This window comes from Diadema antillarum, unplaced genomic scaffold, assembly GCF_040938485.1.
Source record: "Diadema antillarum isolate AM-2024a unplaced genomic scaffold, OU_Dant_1.0 seq00000138_RagTag, whole genome shotgun sequence".
NCBI classification, from domain to species: Eukaryota; Metazoa; Echinodermata; class Echinoidea; order Diadematoida; family Diadematidae; genus Diadema; species Diadema antillarum.
The window spans coordinates 24,666-41,670 of NW_027271215.1; the positions used below are offsets into that span (position 1 = coordinate 24,666).

Below are 17,005 nucleotides of genomic sequence, written 5' to 3' on the forward strand. Positions count from 1 at the left end.
CAACTTCTGCCACTTCCGGGTTTCATCAGCTGACAAACAAAAAGTTGAGAGCTTCAAAGTGATGCAACCTCATGCATTTTAAGTGGAAATTCAATGAAAATTACAACTTGGCACAAATCATATGCTGTGTCCATGCTAGAATCTTGAAATGACAAAATATAAGACTTTTGCTCATTCCATAATGGGGAATACAACAAGAGCAAAAAGAAAATGCATACAATGTCTGGTGGTAATGAAAGCACTTCTGATGAATTAGAGAAAATTCAGTGAAGTTTACCTGATGTACAATGCAATAAAATAGACCAATTTAACAGCAGTGCATGAGAGACATGGAATTTTACCTTTTATTTGATAGATGGTGTTACTGTTGATGCAAAAGCAGATTATTCAAATGACATGGAAAAGCAATAGATTCACTTTGCATTGGTATGGCATTTATCATGGCTTGATATGAATACAACACTCAGCTAGGAAAACAGTTGCACCTTTGAACCTAGGCATTATTTATAGGACATAGTCTGCTTTTGCTTGCCGAGTCCATTCAGTGACGTCACAAATATCAGGCATGTTTGGCAGGTTTCGTTATGTTTTCAAAATAAAGGAAATTGTATTCTTCTAGCTTTATGTTGCACAAATCTTTTCTGAGAGGCTGGGAATCATAATAACTGGGGGTGGCTTAAACTCTTTTTGCAAGTTCATGAAATATTATACATGTACAGTATCTTGGAAAGTACAGTTTAACCTTAAAGTCAGGTCTACTCTGTGAAAAAGCCCGGTCTACTCTGTGAAAAAGCCCTTACACCAGGCACATACAATGGGCCTTGTGTCAACAGCCCACATCATTCTTTTATTGCCACCTCAACAATTAACCTTTGATCATCTAACCCATGACGTGAGCACTTTAATAACAGCAAGCACACCATCATACCGTATAAGCTAATACAACAAACAGATCAGTTTGTATTATGACTTATCTCCGGCTAGAAACATGCCCAATGATAATTGTGGAGCATATCATTCTTGGAATAGCAAATTCCCAGCAATCACAGTATATCTCATATTGGAATAAATGCTGACATGTTTGGTTTTCGTCTGTTTGATATTAACATATCCATGATCTGAAGCAAGAGACTAAGAAACCACGATATCAAAGTATCAAATCAATGTGATAGGTAATACAAGCCATCTTGCATACTTTCTACACTCTGCTGTGCTACATTATTGAAATAGAGACACCACTCAAGAACATTCTCTTTCTCTGCTCCCCCCTCCCCCATCCCTGACGTGAGAAAATAATGTAGCGTACATCGAATCCTTTTGTTACTGAAGGATAAGAGAAAGTATGTCTCTAATTCTATGAAACAACAGCAAAAGTATGTGCTTGAGTAATAATTATAGCAACATGCATTGATACATGTCATGTCTAGCATGATATACTACAGTATGAGATAAGCATGATATACATGTAATGAGATAAGCATGATATACATGTAATGAGATAAGCATGATATTATGAGATACATGTAAGCATGATATATGAGATAAGCATGATATGATTATATGAGATAAGCTGGAAAAAAAAATCAAATGTATCAAGTGAGAGTTGATCAAACATTTTTATGAATGTGCACAAAGGTAAGATCATTCAGTAAGACTGGAACTGAAGATATGATGTTGGTATAAAAAGGCTACACATGGGGGAGTTTTCCAGAGGAACACCGAGGCATTCATAAATAATGGTGGGGGGGGGGGGGATCCATAGAGCCAGCATGTCTTCAGAAGATTATATACAGTCAACCTCACCTAAGTCAACCTCGCATAAGTCGAAAAATTGGCTAAGACAACAAAAACTTCTATAGATGTAACAACTGTGAGTCAAAATTTGTATGACTCAAAGAATTTTTCTCCATTCCCCTTGGATTTGACTTGGGTGCAGAGGGTGACTGTACGTCCTTTTGTCAGAAAATGGGGCAGATAGAGGGGTTGGAGGAGAGCTGGTCAAGACTTACTTGGGTCCTTTAAGGTCCACGAGGAGACAGTTGCCCCTACTAGTATCCTGAAGGGTGACCTGGTAGATTGGGTTGTTGCTGAAGGTTTCCCTGTTGTTCGCACACCCACCTGCTGTCCTACCCTTCCACTCACCAGTCATCTGCAATGCAGGCGCAGACGTCAATATTTCATTTTGCATTTCATTTTCATTCACTTTTCAATTTCCAATGAATAAATTAAGTACAATCATAGACCCAACATGATTTAATATCTGAATGCAAAATATTTAACATATTTAGATCTGTACATGAATTGTTCTAAGCATATCAAATTTAAACCAATTCATATGGAATTGATTAACATTGTATTAAAACATGGATGTGGCTGATTTACCTTGATTATAATCAAACATTCAACTTTTGTCTACTGAGATGTAGAATCACATACAAGAGTCAACTAGTGTTCATCATTAAAGGAAAAACAGATACAGTGAATTACAATGTGTGTTTTTTCCAAATGTATCTTGAAACATTGCTGCAATGCTAATATGGGACATTGCCACTTGAAAATGTTGTACCGGTATTTCAGTCAACACAAGTGTTGTGATTTGCCATAAATATCATATAATTTTATCCACAATTGGAGCTTTGTATGATGTTTGGGGCTTGCGTACTAATAACTCAAGAAAAAAAACTACTATAATTCTATTTCTACTTACCGACTTTGTGTGCTTGTATGGATCGGCTATTTTTGACAGGCAGAAGTCACACGTTCCATAGGCCTAAAAGAGATTTTCATGCACACACACACATAAATACAAAAACTAGTCTCTCAAAATTGAATTATTACAATGATAACTAGAAAAGCACTCTGAGAGCGCAGACCTCCGCCAAGCATGCAGCTCATTTCCACCACTGATCTTGTTCTTCCATAGAGATATCAGTGATTTCCACCCATATAGATACGTACATATGTAGCATTGTGTGCTGAAAGTTGCCCGATTTCCTAACTGAAGCCTTTGTTACCTCACAAACCCTCAGCTGCACGGCGCGCCTCGCCCTAGTAGAAACTAGAGCACGCACTTTAGTGCGCGCATGCAAACCTCAAATACGTGCAGCCTGAACTCCCAAGTTCATTGACCCTACTTGCCAAAACATCAAAAATCCTTCATAAATTCCCCCAAAATTCTCAGATCACTACCAAAAGTTAATTGTTTGTTACTTGTGTCATTCTAAACCTTTCCTGCAAGTTTCATCCCAATCCGTTCACTACTTTTTGAGCTATTTTGCACACAGACAAACGAACTTACGAACTAACTAACGAACAAACCAACGGTAACGAAAACATAACCTCCTCCCTTGGCGGAGGTAATTAGTCTCAAGATTACAAGCACTGTATGTTAAATAAATCCACTGTAAAATGTAAATGAATCTTTGGCACCCGCAATGATTAGGTATAAAAAAGTGCTATCAAATATACATTTCCAAATGATGACAACTGTATTGCATGTAGAACAGTACAATTACAAGAAAATTGTTACTCTCATCCACGGTGTAAGACCCCAGTTTGTATTCAATACACAATGAATAATAGTATACCAGACACGCAAATTTTGGAATAACAAGGAAAAGTAGAAATTACGCGGTGCGTAATATATGTCCCCGCCGAAAGTAGCATTTAGTAGCAAAATGTACAATATAGGTAAAAAGATCAAGGTCAAAGGTCAAAGAAGTCAAAGGTCAAAATTCTGTGTAGAAGTTTTGAAGCCCTCACCTAGTGCCATCACATAAAGCAAACGGAATCGAAATCGGGTTAGAAATGGCGAAGGAGTAGCATTTTGTAGCCAATGTACAATATAGGTAAAAAATCAAGGTCAAAGGTCAAAGAAGTCAAAGGTCAAAATTCTGTGTAGAAGTTTTGAAGCCCTCACCTAGTGCCATCACATAAAGCAAACGGAATCGAAATCGGGTTAGAAATGGCGAAAGAGTAGCATTTGGTAGCAAAATGTACAATACAGGTCAAAAAATCAAGGTCAAAGGTCAAAGAAGTCAAAGGTCAAAATTCTGTGTAGAAGTTTTGAAGCCCTCACCTACTACCATCACATAAAGCAAACGGAATCGAAATCGGGTTAGAAATGGCGAAGGAGTAGCATTTTGTAGCCAATGTACAATATAGGTCAAAGGTCAAGGTCAAAGGTCACAACTGAAATTCTGTGTAGAAGTTTCAAAGCTCCCATGTAATGCTATCATATAAAGCAAACAGAATCAAAATTGGCTCATAAATGACAGAGAAGTAGCAAATTGAACATTTTGATCACACACGGACGCACAGACGGACAGACAGACAGACGGACAGACGGACAGACGGACAGACAGACGGACGGACGGACACACAGACACACACACGTACGGAGCCCGTTTCATAGTCCCCTGCTCGAACTCGTTCGGCGGGGACAAAAACCCACAGTTTGCCTTACAAGTTTGCACACTTTGCTCTGACGAAAACTTATTTTCTGAGTGGATTTTAGTGAAAATTGTGGCGATTTGAGGATGAATGCTACACTTTTTTAGCGTTACAAGAAGAGGACACAATCTTAAATTCATAAAGAGAGGGAAAAATGAAAGAACATATATTATATGACATTATGATAGAAATAATGTCATAATCATCCTGTCATTACCCTGAGGGTGTAGTGTATGGTGTTGTTCTTTTCAAACTGGGAGACAATGATTGTGAAGACGGACGAACTCTTGTCGTTGACGATCATCTTGCACAAGTAATGTGGGCTGTTGATGCGAGTCCCATCCAAATAAGGCCCTGGATCGTCTGGGTTCCACGTAAAACAAAGCAACAAAAAAAAAAAAAACAGTGCTTCACAACAGCTTTTGCTTTGTGCATCACATGAGTTTTTAGTAAAATACCGGTGAGAGATTGGATGAACATAATATCAGTTTATTTGTAATGTTTCCACACAGGCAGAACATTTGTGGTAATGTTCACCCCAAGAGTTCATGGAAACAAATACCAAATGAGGGAAGTAGCATAAAATAAAATTGAGGCACTCAGTTTGGATATGCCATGCATGCATAGCCACAACTGGTTACAGCTATAGATGCATGGTTAGCTAGCTATGGGTTTGTGAATGATAATGGAAAAATGGCTACTACAGAAAATTTAAGCTGAAGGTAAATGTTATGAGACTCTCAAACTACTTTCACTAGATGATGACTTCTGTTGTTGGAAACATTAAAAAAATGTTCTAACCCTTAGGGTTTGACATTTCATTTCTGAGAGGTTTTACTTGTCTTACAGTAGGACATTTCAAACCCTCTAGATAGATCACACTGCGTGGTCCCTTCCACACCAGTCTTCTGATTTTACATAGTAGCAGCTTACATTGCACTGGCTGGGCAACACACATTGAATAATGCACAATCATTTGTATGTTTGTTTATTTTTTCGTTCTTACAGTATACCAGGTATCAAATTTTGTATTTTGTAATTGTATGGTCTTTAAACTACACGGACTCACAGAGGAACAGCCAATGGCTGAAGTGAGTGACCCGTAGTGAAATAAAATAAACTCAAACTCAAACGCATTTTAATTCACTGATATAGTACCTACTGCTGTACTCACTGAGAATAATTGCAATTATCTTTGTGAAACAGGGCCCTCAAGATTTAATTGCATAATGAAGGATATATGATCACACCTCATCTACCTATATGCTGTGGCACATACAACATTTGACTGTTCCATATTAATGATTTCATTTTCATGCAAAATTATCTAAAATTCACAGAAGGTTTGGTGATATGACTATAAGGAGTAACACAAGTTTTGCTTTACATTGTGATTATGTGAAGGAAAGATGTGAAATTTGGTGAAGATGGCTATCAAAAACAAGCTCTGAGAGGCTAATTCTGTCTATGACGCTTGCTTACTTGGATAGTAGACCTTCTTCCCTCCTTTGTACACCAGCAATGTAATGAACTCCTTGTTGTCTGCAAAGTCATCCTAAAGAATATAAAAACCAAAACATCATTTGACTTGGAAAAATTATGCAGAAATAACTACACAATTCAATGCTGCTATTCTGAAAGCCAAAAACTTATATGAAAGTGTGATATATACAGCCAATCTCACTGACACAAGGAAGTTTACAACAGTTCAAGAATCAGCATTTTTCCCTTTTACCCCCTCGGTACATTACACTGGTATCTAAAACATACCAGCTAGGTCTAGGATTTGATCTGAAGAAATATGACAAACCATGAAAACCATCCCAACACATCAAAGTTTTCAAGAAATACATATATTATATCCATTCTCATTACGATGGTTAACCTGTTGAGGACAGGCTGATTTTGCTACAACATGCATTTCCTACAGACCCTTGCCCGAGTATACTCGGGACTCGTCCTCAACGGGTTAAAGATCACAGTGTACAGCATAGTAGAGAACATGTTATTTGTACCAAAGCAGACACACCTGTGGCACGTTGCATAAAAGTTACTATTATGGTAACTTTGCCATCCAATGGTAACTTCCATGGAATTCTTGATTTTGATTGGCTGTTGAGTATTGTTGCCATGGTAGTTACCATTGGATGGCAAAGTTACCATAATAGTAACTTTTATGCAACGGGCCCCTGGTGAATCAGAGAAGCCTACAAGGCACAACATAATAATGCACTGCTTGCAGTCATTTGGGAGAAAGAATCACATCACTTTGTTGGATATTAACCCACTGAGACTGGGCTGATTTTGCTACAACATGCATTTCCAATAGACACCTGCCCCAGCATACTCAGGACTCGTTCTCAATGGGTTAAAGTGAAATGGCCAAACAGACAACCCTACAAGACCTTTTTTTCTTGGGAAGGGGGAGATGAAAAGTTAGACAAAAGTGAAATGAACAAGGCGAGTCACCAACATGGCTTTGTAATGTCGCTGGACATTCACTGATTGTGTATTCAAAGCTACCTTACGTACTACGCTTGATTGTATTGACCGATTCTGTGACGCGCTATGTGTATTTTTAGCATAGGCGCAGCCATAGTGGGTGTATCAGCAGACCCCCCCCCTCCGCACTCCCCCACCCCTCTCCCTACATTAGCACGCGCGCAGAATGAAAAACTGCTTTAGCCAATGGGCGTCTCGTACTGAGTGCGCGTATGCTTGCTTAGTGCGCGAACCTTTGTTACAAGTGCGTGATAAACATGTTGCCCCGGGGTGGGGGAGAGCCGGGGGGGTCGCTGATACACCCACTATGGCTGCGCCCTGTGCCGTAAAATGTCTGCTGCCCTCAACGAACCCGAATCGGTCAATACTGTGTGATTGAAGGACATGATACAATGTGACACTCAATAAACATTGCCACCAAACCTGTAACCAGTTCCTGAGTCCTAACATTTATTTTTAGCGTATTTGTAAGACACAAATATCACAGGCTTGACATGGAAGGAGATAAATTTTGAGACAAAAGAGGAATAGGTGAAGGAAAAAGATCCAAACTGTACCTTGTCTGTGATGTGTCTCGTCAGGAGGACCCAGACCGCCCCCGTACCCTTCACCTCCAGCCGGTACTGAGGGTTGTTGCCGATGTTGATGTTGTCCTTCTTTGGACCCTCTGCAGCAGACCACATTCTACGGAGAAGAAAGCCAATTTTCAGCGACGGACCCATGGGACCAAATTTTAGTAATACCACTCAGCACACTCTGATAAATTGCTACTATGTGCAGTACTTATTCAAGCAATTCTGCCATATTGGTTAGCAGCTCTTGGAAAACATTGGCAATGTTCTGCCACTGTTGCAGATATTGATATTCCTTAATCTTTTGTTCTTGAGCTCACTTTTTGATAATAACATCATTTCCATCAGCCACATACAAGTAAAAGACAGCATGTATTCATATCTCACTACAGGACTGCACTAAACCCATAATACAACATTTAAAAACATTTCCTGGTCTTAATGTTGTCCAACTGATAAAAATGGTAACATGAATATACTATCACTATAATCAACTAATATTTTATTTAACACACATTACATGTGATGCTATTTCAAGGACCTGGTAATTGTCCAATACTACTTCACACAGCACATAAACCGCTCACTATACTTTCAGGCACATATTTTGTGCAATGTACATCAAGCATGTGTAATCCAGCTTAGAAAATCATGTATCACTTTAAAACAGAACGGAGACCACAGAGTTAATGCAATTCTGCTTCTTGGCTTGGATGTCTACTTTAAACAGGTAGAAGCTGAAAATTTTAAGTGAGAATTGACCCAGCTAAAGGTTGTTACAAAGAGAACAAACTCTTTAGCAAACATTCACAAGTGTATTAATCAGGACAAAAAAATTGGAGTAAGTTTGTTGTTGTTTTTGTGTTTCCACTTAATACAATATGTGACCCACTACAACAAAAGGATCTGAAAGTCGAGGGAGGTCGATTTTCTGAAAATCACATAACATTATTCCCTTACTCTCCTGCTTTAATTTAATATATACTGCGACTCATAAAATTCATATGTTGCGGAGATATTGATGATTGTATGAGAGCATGTTGAATGGTCTAGGAAATCAGCATTTTGAGAAAACCACCTTCAAAGTTTTCTTTCCGACGCAATCGTGATAAGGGGAGGTAAAACAGTTTACACCTCTTGACAATAGAAGGTCTGCTCATAGCAACATCTGCGATGTTCACTCAAGCTTAGCGCCAAGCAGTCTACGCACAATCAATCAGTAACCATGGTGCCATGCACCGACCAATAAGATCACTCCCTTGTTGCTTGGGGCAGAGTCTATCTGCGGCGCTAAATCTAAATTTTCTAACACGTTGTTCCATTCCAAGCCGGAAAATCATGGCCCAGAAAAATGTTAATTTCTTGCCTTTCCTTTGATCATTTAGCTTCGAAATTTTGGCAAATCATAGACAAAACATTAGACTACAACATCATGCCAAAAAAAGACATTCAATCATTTTTACTGATTTTGATGATCTTACTTTAAACTTGATTTTCGGCTCAGCCATCAGCGACTTTCGGATCCCTTTTTGGCGGGTCACAGATATACGGTATATTTATGTATTTTATGTCTTAATGTTCAATAAAAACTTGACTCACCCATGCATGACATATGTGTGTGGGAAGAGGCTTGGATTCCAATTCATGTAGATGACATCAAAAAAGTGACACATAGACTCTAGGTCAATCCAGAACACACCTAGAGCATGAGGCAAACAGACGTTGGAATTGAAACATATTTCTACCAAAGTATGACACATGGGATTCAAATCTTGCCACAGAAGCAAATGAAAACAAAAAGGCCATAGACTTTTAGCATACTATCTAAATATAAGGATGTGGATCAAAGAAACAACAAGACTGACGAAATTCTATACTGTATACGCTATAATTTTCGCGTACATAAATTTTCGTGAATTGCCGCTGTCACACATTTTCGCGAGTGGTTAAATTTGCGATTGGGGGACCAGAGAAAATATGAAGTGGCAAAGAAAGTGTGAATTTTCAACTTACTAGCAAATAAGAATGATACTAGTTATACACTGCATGAAAAAAACTTACCAAACTCTGCGAACTAGTAAGTTAGAATTCAACATTTTTGAAGTGGTTAAGTCCATCGCGCTAGATTTCTGACGAGTGGTCCCCTTGCGATAATGGATTGGCTCTCTACAGTATTCGTAAGTAGACGTGGACGTGCGTAAACAAGCTTAATAGCCAGTATGGTCTGTTCGGTAAGCCGTGACATGGTATACTAGTACTGAAATGTTCGTATCATCAAGGCAAGGGATTCATTTTGGAAGGTAATATTTTCATGTGTTGTTAATTTCGCGAATAGCTCCCGACTCGCGAAATTCGCGAAAATAAAACCCACGCGAAATATATAGCGTATACAGTATTATTCCTTAACACTGTGGTCTTGTAGACTTCGCTGATTTTGCACAGTCTTATCAAAGTATTCTATGATTTATCTTTTAGGGACAAAGAAAGAAACACACAGCAACAACAATAACTAATGTTCACATTAGTCCCTGGTGTTGTATATTGAGACATACAACATATAATAAAGTCATGCTGGTATATGTCAGAAAGATAATACTTGTGAGTTCAGGGCAGTCATACCATTGTCAAATTCTTGGGCATTCTTTGGGTCAAAGTTGAGGGCCTTCTGGAGTTCCGGCGTCCAGTTCTTGGTGTCCGCCTCTGAGAATCGTCCCTTCCACCTGAGATGACTCCATGGGTTCTTCAGTTGGAAAAGTTTCTTTCCCTGTTCCATCAGGAGAACAAAACAAACATTTCTGACTCAGTTGAAGTGCAATGCAGACAGATCATAACAATTTTGCTACAATATTTTGTCATTCTTACGACATGCCACCAGCTTAAATTTCCCTCTGCTACTCCACAATATCTCTCTACATCAAAGTAATTTTGTAGTTACCTTGTGATTTGATACAAGAAAGTTCTGCTGAATACTTGATAATTTCTGGTGCAGCATATCATAACATACATGTACGTTTCCTTTAATTCATAATTACGGGGGATATCGTAACACACATGAACTCTTCCTTTAATTCATAGACCAGAAATCTGTACAGCGTATAATAACTTTGGATTTCAAACATGCAAGTTTGTCATTGGTTGGGAATGAGTGGTACCAAAAGTTGAGTCTTCCTGTTACAAGAAAATTCTGACTGACAAACAAATCTGAACCATTACTATTCTTTCACATGCATGAAATGTAATGCCACTCCATGCTCAAGTTAGATCTTATAAATACTGTAAAACACAATATTTATCGCGGCATGAAATTTTTGCGAATTGGAGCCGACGGCCTTTTTCGTGGCATGAAATTTTTGCGAGTTGCCTCTAACATTCAATGCGTATAACTATAGTGTAGACAAGAACTTTCACGTGCATTTTAATTTTGCGAAGCTTGGCTCCCGCGAAATTCGCAAAATTAAAATGCATGCGAACATTCCTTGTTTAACAGTAGTGTAAAATCAGAAGAATGAAAAAGTAGAAAAATCATCTGAAACTTTATCAACTTGCGGAAATGTGCTGTAGGATTATGCGAGAAATCAAAACAGAGGGAGGCCTTGATTTGAAATATGCAAATGGTACAGAGGAAAAAGGTGGCTAGGAATGTCATTAAAACTATGCTTTTTTTATTCATCATCATAATGCAACAAAAGGCTTAAAAATCTGGGGCAGGGACTTGTCCCTTTACAACTGGATTTTTTTTTTATGTATTCACAGAAACTTGAAGGAAATTCAAAGAAGTTATATTTCTCCTTTACAAGACTCACTGGCATATTGAGCTAAGATAATAGCAACACCCAAATCTGAGAGTAAATTCAATCTTCACATGAAAATAAATTGGTATTGAGAGGATTTTTAAAAGAGGACTGCAATTATGGCATCTAAAAGTATGTTACATTGATCTTACTTTATCAGTATGATATCATATTCCCTGTTTCATAATCATCCTCTAAACTTGTTTATGAACTCAAAGCTTGCATGTTTACCTAAACCCTTGACGAATTTCTTGTTGACCAAACGCCCACCTACCTTTATCTCCCGGATGTCCAGCATGGCGTAGGCATGCGTTGGCACGAGTCCCGCCCGGTCAGCCTCCGATTCGGGCATCACGCCTGTTGCCACGGTCGCAAGGACGTCCCCCCGATGGAAGCGATCCTTCAGCTTGGTGAAGATTTTGTCGGCGTCAAAGTCTTTTGAGTCCGGCCTGATAGCCACTCTCTCTGGAATCCAGCCAGTCAGTGCATGGAGGTCAATGTTCTAAGAAGAAAAAAAACAACAAAATTTAAAACATGAAGTCTATGTTATAAAGTATGTAACCTAGAACCAACTTTAATTGGCCTATCAGTGCATAATATCGTATTTGATGAAGAAACAACTGTTTGAAAATATGTAATTAGCTTTATTGGCAACATTTTGCATTAAGCAACAATCTTCAGACAAGTTAAAAACATTGTCATCAGACATTGACTATCAATTAGCTGTTTTGGTCTCTTTTTTCTCATGATAGGGTTTCTCTTATTCCACATATCCTCAAAATCAACCAATGGCAAGCTTTAGACCTGCGATGGGAACGGTAAGACGACATTAATTAGGCAAAAAATGGTGTTCTGCACATGCAAGAGACATCTGTTTCCATTGTCCAACCTGGGAGGCTGCGTCATCTTATAGCATGTGTGCCCCAGATTTAAAGCTCGCTACTGATCTGTTCGAGATAAATCAGCACTCAGTGTTCTTGCACATTATCTCTGACCAAGGAAGTTACAATTTGTAAATCTTTCATCATGATTACAGAACATATTCATTGCTCCTATGAGTATGAAGCTAATTAGTTAGTATGTTAATGTTGTACTTCTTTAACCATATAATTATGATTATTTTTGATGTGCCCACAGGACAAAAAAAAATACAAATAACATTTGTATCAGTTATCCAATATTACTAAACTTTTCACAGAAGGCACAGTCAGACTGGCAAGAGAAAATAAGAAGTTTCAGATCTTGAAATTTTGCCAGTGTGACCTCAAACTTTCCGCAAAACTTCCTGTGAAACTTCTCACGAAAATTCCCACTCTAACTAGGGATAGTTCCCTCGCCCCCACCAAACTTCTTGATCTTTTGCCAGTCTGACCGTGCCATTAGATGTTGCTTCCATGCCACTGTCATGATTCAAACAACATCCTGAGAGTAAAGTTCCCTCACCCTCCCCCTCCCCATGCTCTCAAATTCCAAACAAACATGTAGAATGGTAGATTTCATTTAATAGCACAATAGGTTAGACAAACAATAAGATCAATATGGTATTTACACTTCACCTGTCAATCAAATCATAAAACAAAAGAAATCAATGAATGAGGTATTGATTTTTGCAGTTCAATGAAGGACTCCGCCCAGAAATCAACAACGTTTTTGCACATATTTCTGTACAGAGGTTAACACCTGTGAAAGTCATGAACTTGAATGAAGACAGGTGCATTAATTGACTGAAGTTTGTTACATGCTGTCGAACAAACTATAAACAACTTTTATTAGAGTTCATCAAACTTTTGGGAAGTCTTCTTCTGGAAATGGATACATGACACAAACATCTTCTAATCACTCTTTCAACCATGGTTTCACTAATACAACATACTAAATTATTTAGTTCTTGAAATTATGCAAAAAAATGTTTTTGCTGCATCTCAAACTAGAAAAGTACTCGGAGAGCACAGACCTCCGCCGAGCCAGCAACTTGTTTCCACCCTTACACGCATACAATTTCCCAAAATAGAAGCCTTTTGTTACGTCATTGCGCGGCGCCTTGCCCGAGCAGAGCACACGCTTTAGTGCGTGTATGTAAACCTCCAGTACGCAAAGCCTGAACCCCAAGTTCGTTGACCTTACATGCCAAAATATGAAAAATCCATAAAAACTCCATAAAAATACCCAGATCACTACCAAAATTGAATGAGGTGTTCCTTGTGTCAATATCGACTTTTTATGCAAGTTTCATTTTAATCCGTACACAACTTTTTGAGTTATTTTGCAAACAGACATACCAACACTGACGATCATTTAACCTCCTACCTTGGCGGAGGTAATTATAGATACTGAGAGAAAAAAATCTTAAAAGTAAAAAAATACCACAAGCATAATAACACATATATACATTCTACTATAGCTAATCATGGTTGTTGCTTACTGAATTTGATCCAGGGAAGTCGTATCCACCCATGACTTTCATGTAGGCCTTCTCCAGCAGCGACACCCAGAATTCATTGCGATTGGAAGAGAATGAACACAGGAGGTCGCCACGCTTGTCCACAGGGAGATAATCATCTATGATGACCTGTAGAAACAGAGAAATGGAGACTTGAAATAATAAAATGTCTTTCAAAAAATAGTGAATGGTTGGTAATTCAATATAAAATCTCAATTAACCACAGCTCTAAAAACTTAGCATTACTAGAAATAACACCCAATTATGGAAATACGCTTTAAATCCTTGCATAAATCATTATTTAATTACAGCAAGAAATTTCCAGTCTATCCTAAAGCTTTACAAGAGCAAACTCAGCACTCAACCATACAAATCATTTTTTTTTTTTTTTTTTACTACAGACGACTAAGCTATGACAATACAAAGGACAGAGAAGATAAGTCTGGTGGTACAAAGGAAATCATTGCAAAACCATTTGAGCGATCACCTTACCTTTCTCTTGACCCCATTTATCCAGAGTATGACCATGTATTTGCCACAAGGGTTGTAAATTGGCTTGTGACTCCGGTCCTGGGGGTAGATGATGCTGAAAAAAAAAAGAACAAAAAGATTACCATTTACACAGAGAAAACATTATATATCATGCTGCCCAAGAATTCTGCTGAAATTGAATACATTATGGTATGAAATACTTCTAACAACAGAATGATAAAACAAAACTGAATATGTCTACATATATTTCAGTTACTACACATTGTATCTCTTCAAACAAACTTCACTGAGTATAAGAGTTCATGAAAAAAAAAAAATTAAACCATTGAGGATGGACTAAATTTGCTACAACACGCATTTCCCATAGACCCCTGCTCGAGTATACTCGGGACTCGTCCTCAACGGGTTAACAACATGTTCAATACTCTGAGATGTCAAGTGTCTTGATTATGTGGTGGAACAATAATCAATGTTTATTCAATTTTGAATCCTGTGTATTCACCACGGCAGGAAAAAGTGCACAAACTTACATTGAAAATGCAGTTTCTGTATTCATCAATCTTAAAGATGCCTTCTTCATAATTTTCTTCTTATCTTCTTGGTCTTATAAAGGTTAACTTTGGACTTCTGTTGCCCACTAATAGAAGCAGGTGTTTGACTTAAATGTGGGGCTAGCCATGTCTAGACTCACTTTGTAAGGAGATGTTTCTTGAACCGCCTCTCGTAGTTGGCCGATATTGCTAGGGAGGCCAGAAATGAGCAGTCCTGCACTATTGTCTGAAGAGAAATATGAACAGAGAAAACAAAGTGAGCATTAGACATCAGGGGAAGAACAATAACTCAAGACAGACATGCATACCAAAACAGGAGCTACTAGTACTCTGACTTACCAGTTTTAACATTAATCCTCTTCAGGAAAAAGAAGAGAATTAGATTCAATTAACAGCAAAGATATTGAAATAAAATAATATAGAGAAAAGCTCACTGTAAAGTCAAATGTGATGATGTACTATTAATGTGACCAGTGCTTATCTTTTTAGATTAAAAGTTGAAGGTTTAATGGCCACAAAGATTTCTAAAATAAGGAATCATAAGTGCATTTCTTTTTTTTTCAAATTTGAGAAGCTCATCCCAAATATCATGCTCACACATCAATAGCTCAGTACTTTTTAAGCTCAGAATAAATGACTTACATACAGTCAGTGATGTGTATGCGTTACTCAAGAGACTTCAGCAGCTCTTCAATAGTCCCACCCTGTTGCATTTCATGTTGGGAACAACCTTTGGGATCACCTAATGGCAAATATCTACATACAGGGTGTGCATCATACTAACCTGTCTCACACTGAAGCTGGACACAGCATAGATCAGCTTGGGGTCGCTGGATATGTCTGATGGTCGCACCCACTTCCCCAGTCTCTCTTGTTGCTTGGCACACAACACAAGTTTACCATCTTTATCTCTGCAATGAATAGCATATAAAAACACATATCAAAACCAAAAATGTTCTAGAAAGGCACAACTGGAAATCAATCTCCTGTATCAAGCAATTATTGAGTTGTATTTTTATTCCACTCTTCTATTCCTTTTACTTGCTAAACTGACAAAACTCATCTACAGGTACACTTTATATCATGTTTTTCCTATGGTAACATACTATAATTTCAGCTTTAACTTCTTTGTGAAAAGGTCATTCTTATTGTTGGAACAAAACTGCAGTTCAGGCTGAGCGCTTACCAAATTTCAACACAAACAGAAACCAGTTCACAGCACCTATGTTTTGAGAAACTTTGATGATGTGACTGACGAACAAGACTGGTCAAGTTCCGAAATCAACACTTTGCTTCGGGATCTACGCACCATTTAAAAATCCACCACTGAATTTTATAAGACTTTCATACTATGACTGACATAATAATGGCTTTAAAGTTATTGTGTTATGAACACAGTACCCATACATCACTTAACTTCTACAAAGCAACATGAAAAATGTACACCAAATGAACCAAACACCATCTAGATTGTTTGTCATCATTTACAGGCTAACAGTGCTAAACCCACATGCTCGAAAGGAAAACTCAGGGCAATATTCATGAAGCTCAAATGCTCATCAAGAATCACCTTCAAGGAAACTGTTTCAGTGAGTATTTAATTACTCTGTAAAAACATTGATTACAATCACTGCATTTCACAACCACTTCATCTGAAGTACCTACAACTGTATTACTTCTCAAAGAATGCTTACAATTTAGTTAATTTGTCAAGTGCTGCACTTTGACTGTCATATGGATTTGGGGCGATCTTGACAAATCTTCTGGGGTACAAACACTCACGTGAAAGGCACTGGATAGGCGAACTTCTCTTTGAGGTCAGCCTGTGAGATGAATGGAAGGTATGAGCGGCCATTGATTTCTGATGTTTTCCTGTAAAACAAATTGGGGGGGGGGGGGGTGAAGTAAATATGTTAGAACCACTCAGTATATTTTTACCAACACACTGATATTTCTTTCCTCAAACCATAGCCAAACACATTAAAATATCAAAAATTCTTCATCATTTATATTCAATATTTAATTATCTGCATACATCAATTTTGGTTAAGATTCATCTCCATTGTTGAATTTCATGACTGCTTTATCTTTGTTCATTAAATGTAGATATATTCATAAACAGCCTCAACGGTGGAATGCGAGTTTTTTATGCGTGTCCAAATAGATAAAACAAACAAGCAATGTTCATAGAACCATCTTTTATAT

At 38.0% G+C, this 17,005-nt stretch overlaps 1 protein-coding gene across 1 annotated transcript in view; it reads right to left on the minus strand.

Moving 5' to 3' along the window:
• The window catches only part of LOC139727646 (calpain-7-like), a 32,900-nt gene that overhangs the window by 2,417 nt on the left and 13,478 nt on the right, over positions 1-17,005 (minus strand). Inside the window, 13 exon segments of the mRNA XM_071638626.1 lie at positions 2,010-2,149; positions 2,708-2,770; positions 4,670-4,815; positions 5,935-6,007; positions 7,512-7,638; positions 9,126-9,225; positions 10,146-10,290; positions 11,592-11,819; positions 13,740-13,886; positions 14,250-14,343; positions 14,941-15,026; positions 15,585-15,711; positions 16,583-16,672. Coding sequence (XP_071494727.1) covers positions 2,010-2,149; positions 2,708-2,770; positions 4,670-4,815; positions 5,935-6,007; positions 7,512-7,638; positions 9,126-9,225; positions 10,146-10,290; positions 11,592-11,819; positions 13,740-13,886; positions 14,250-14,343; positions 14,941-15,026; positions 15,585-15,711; positions 16,583-16,672 — 1,566 coding nt within the window.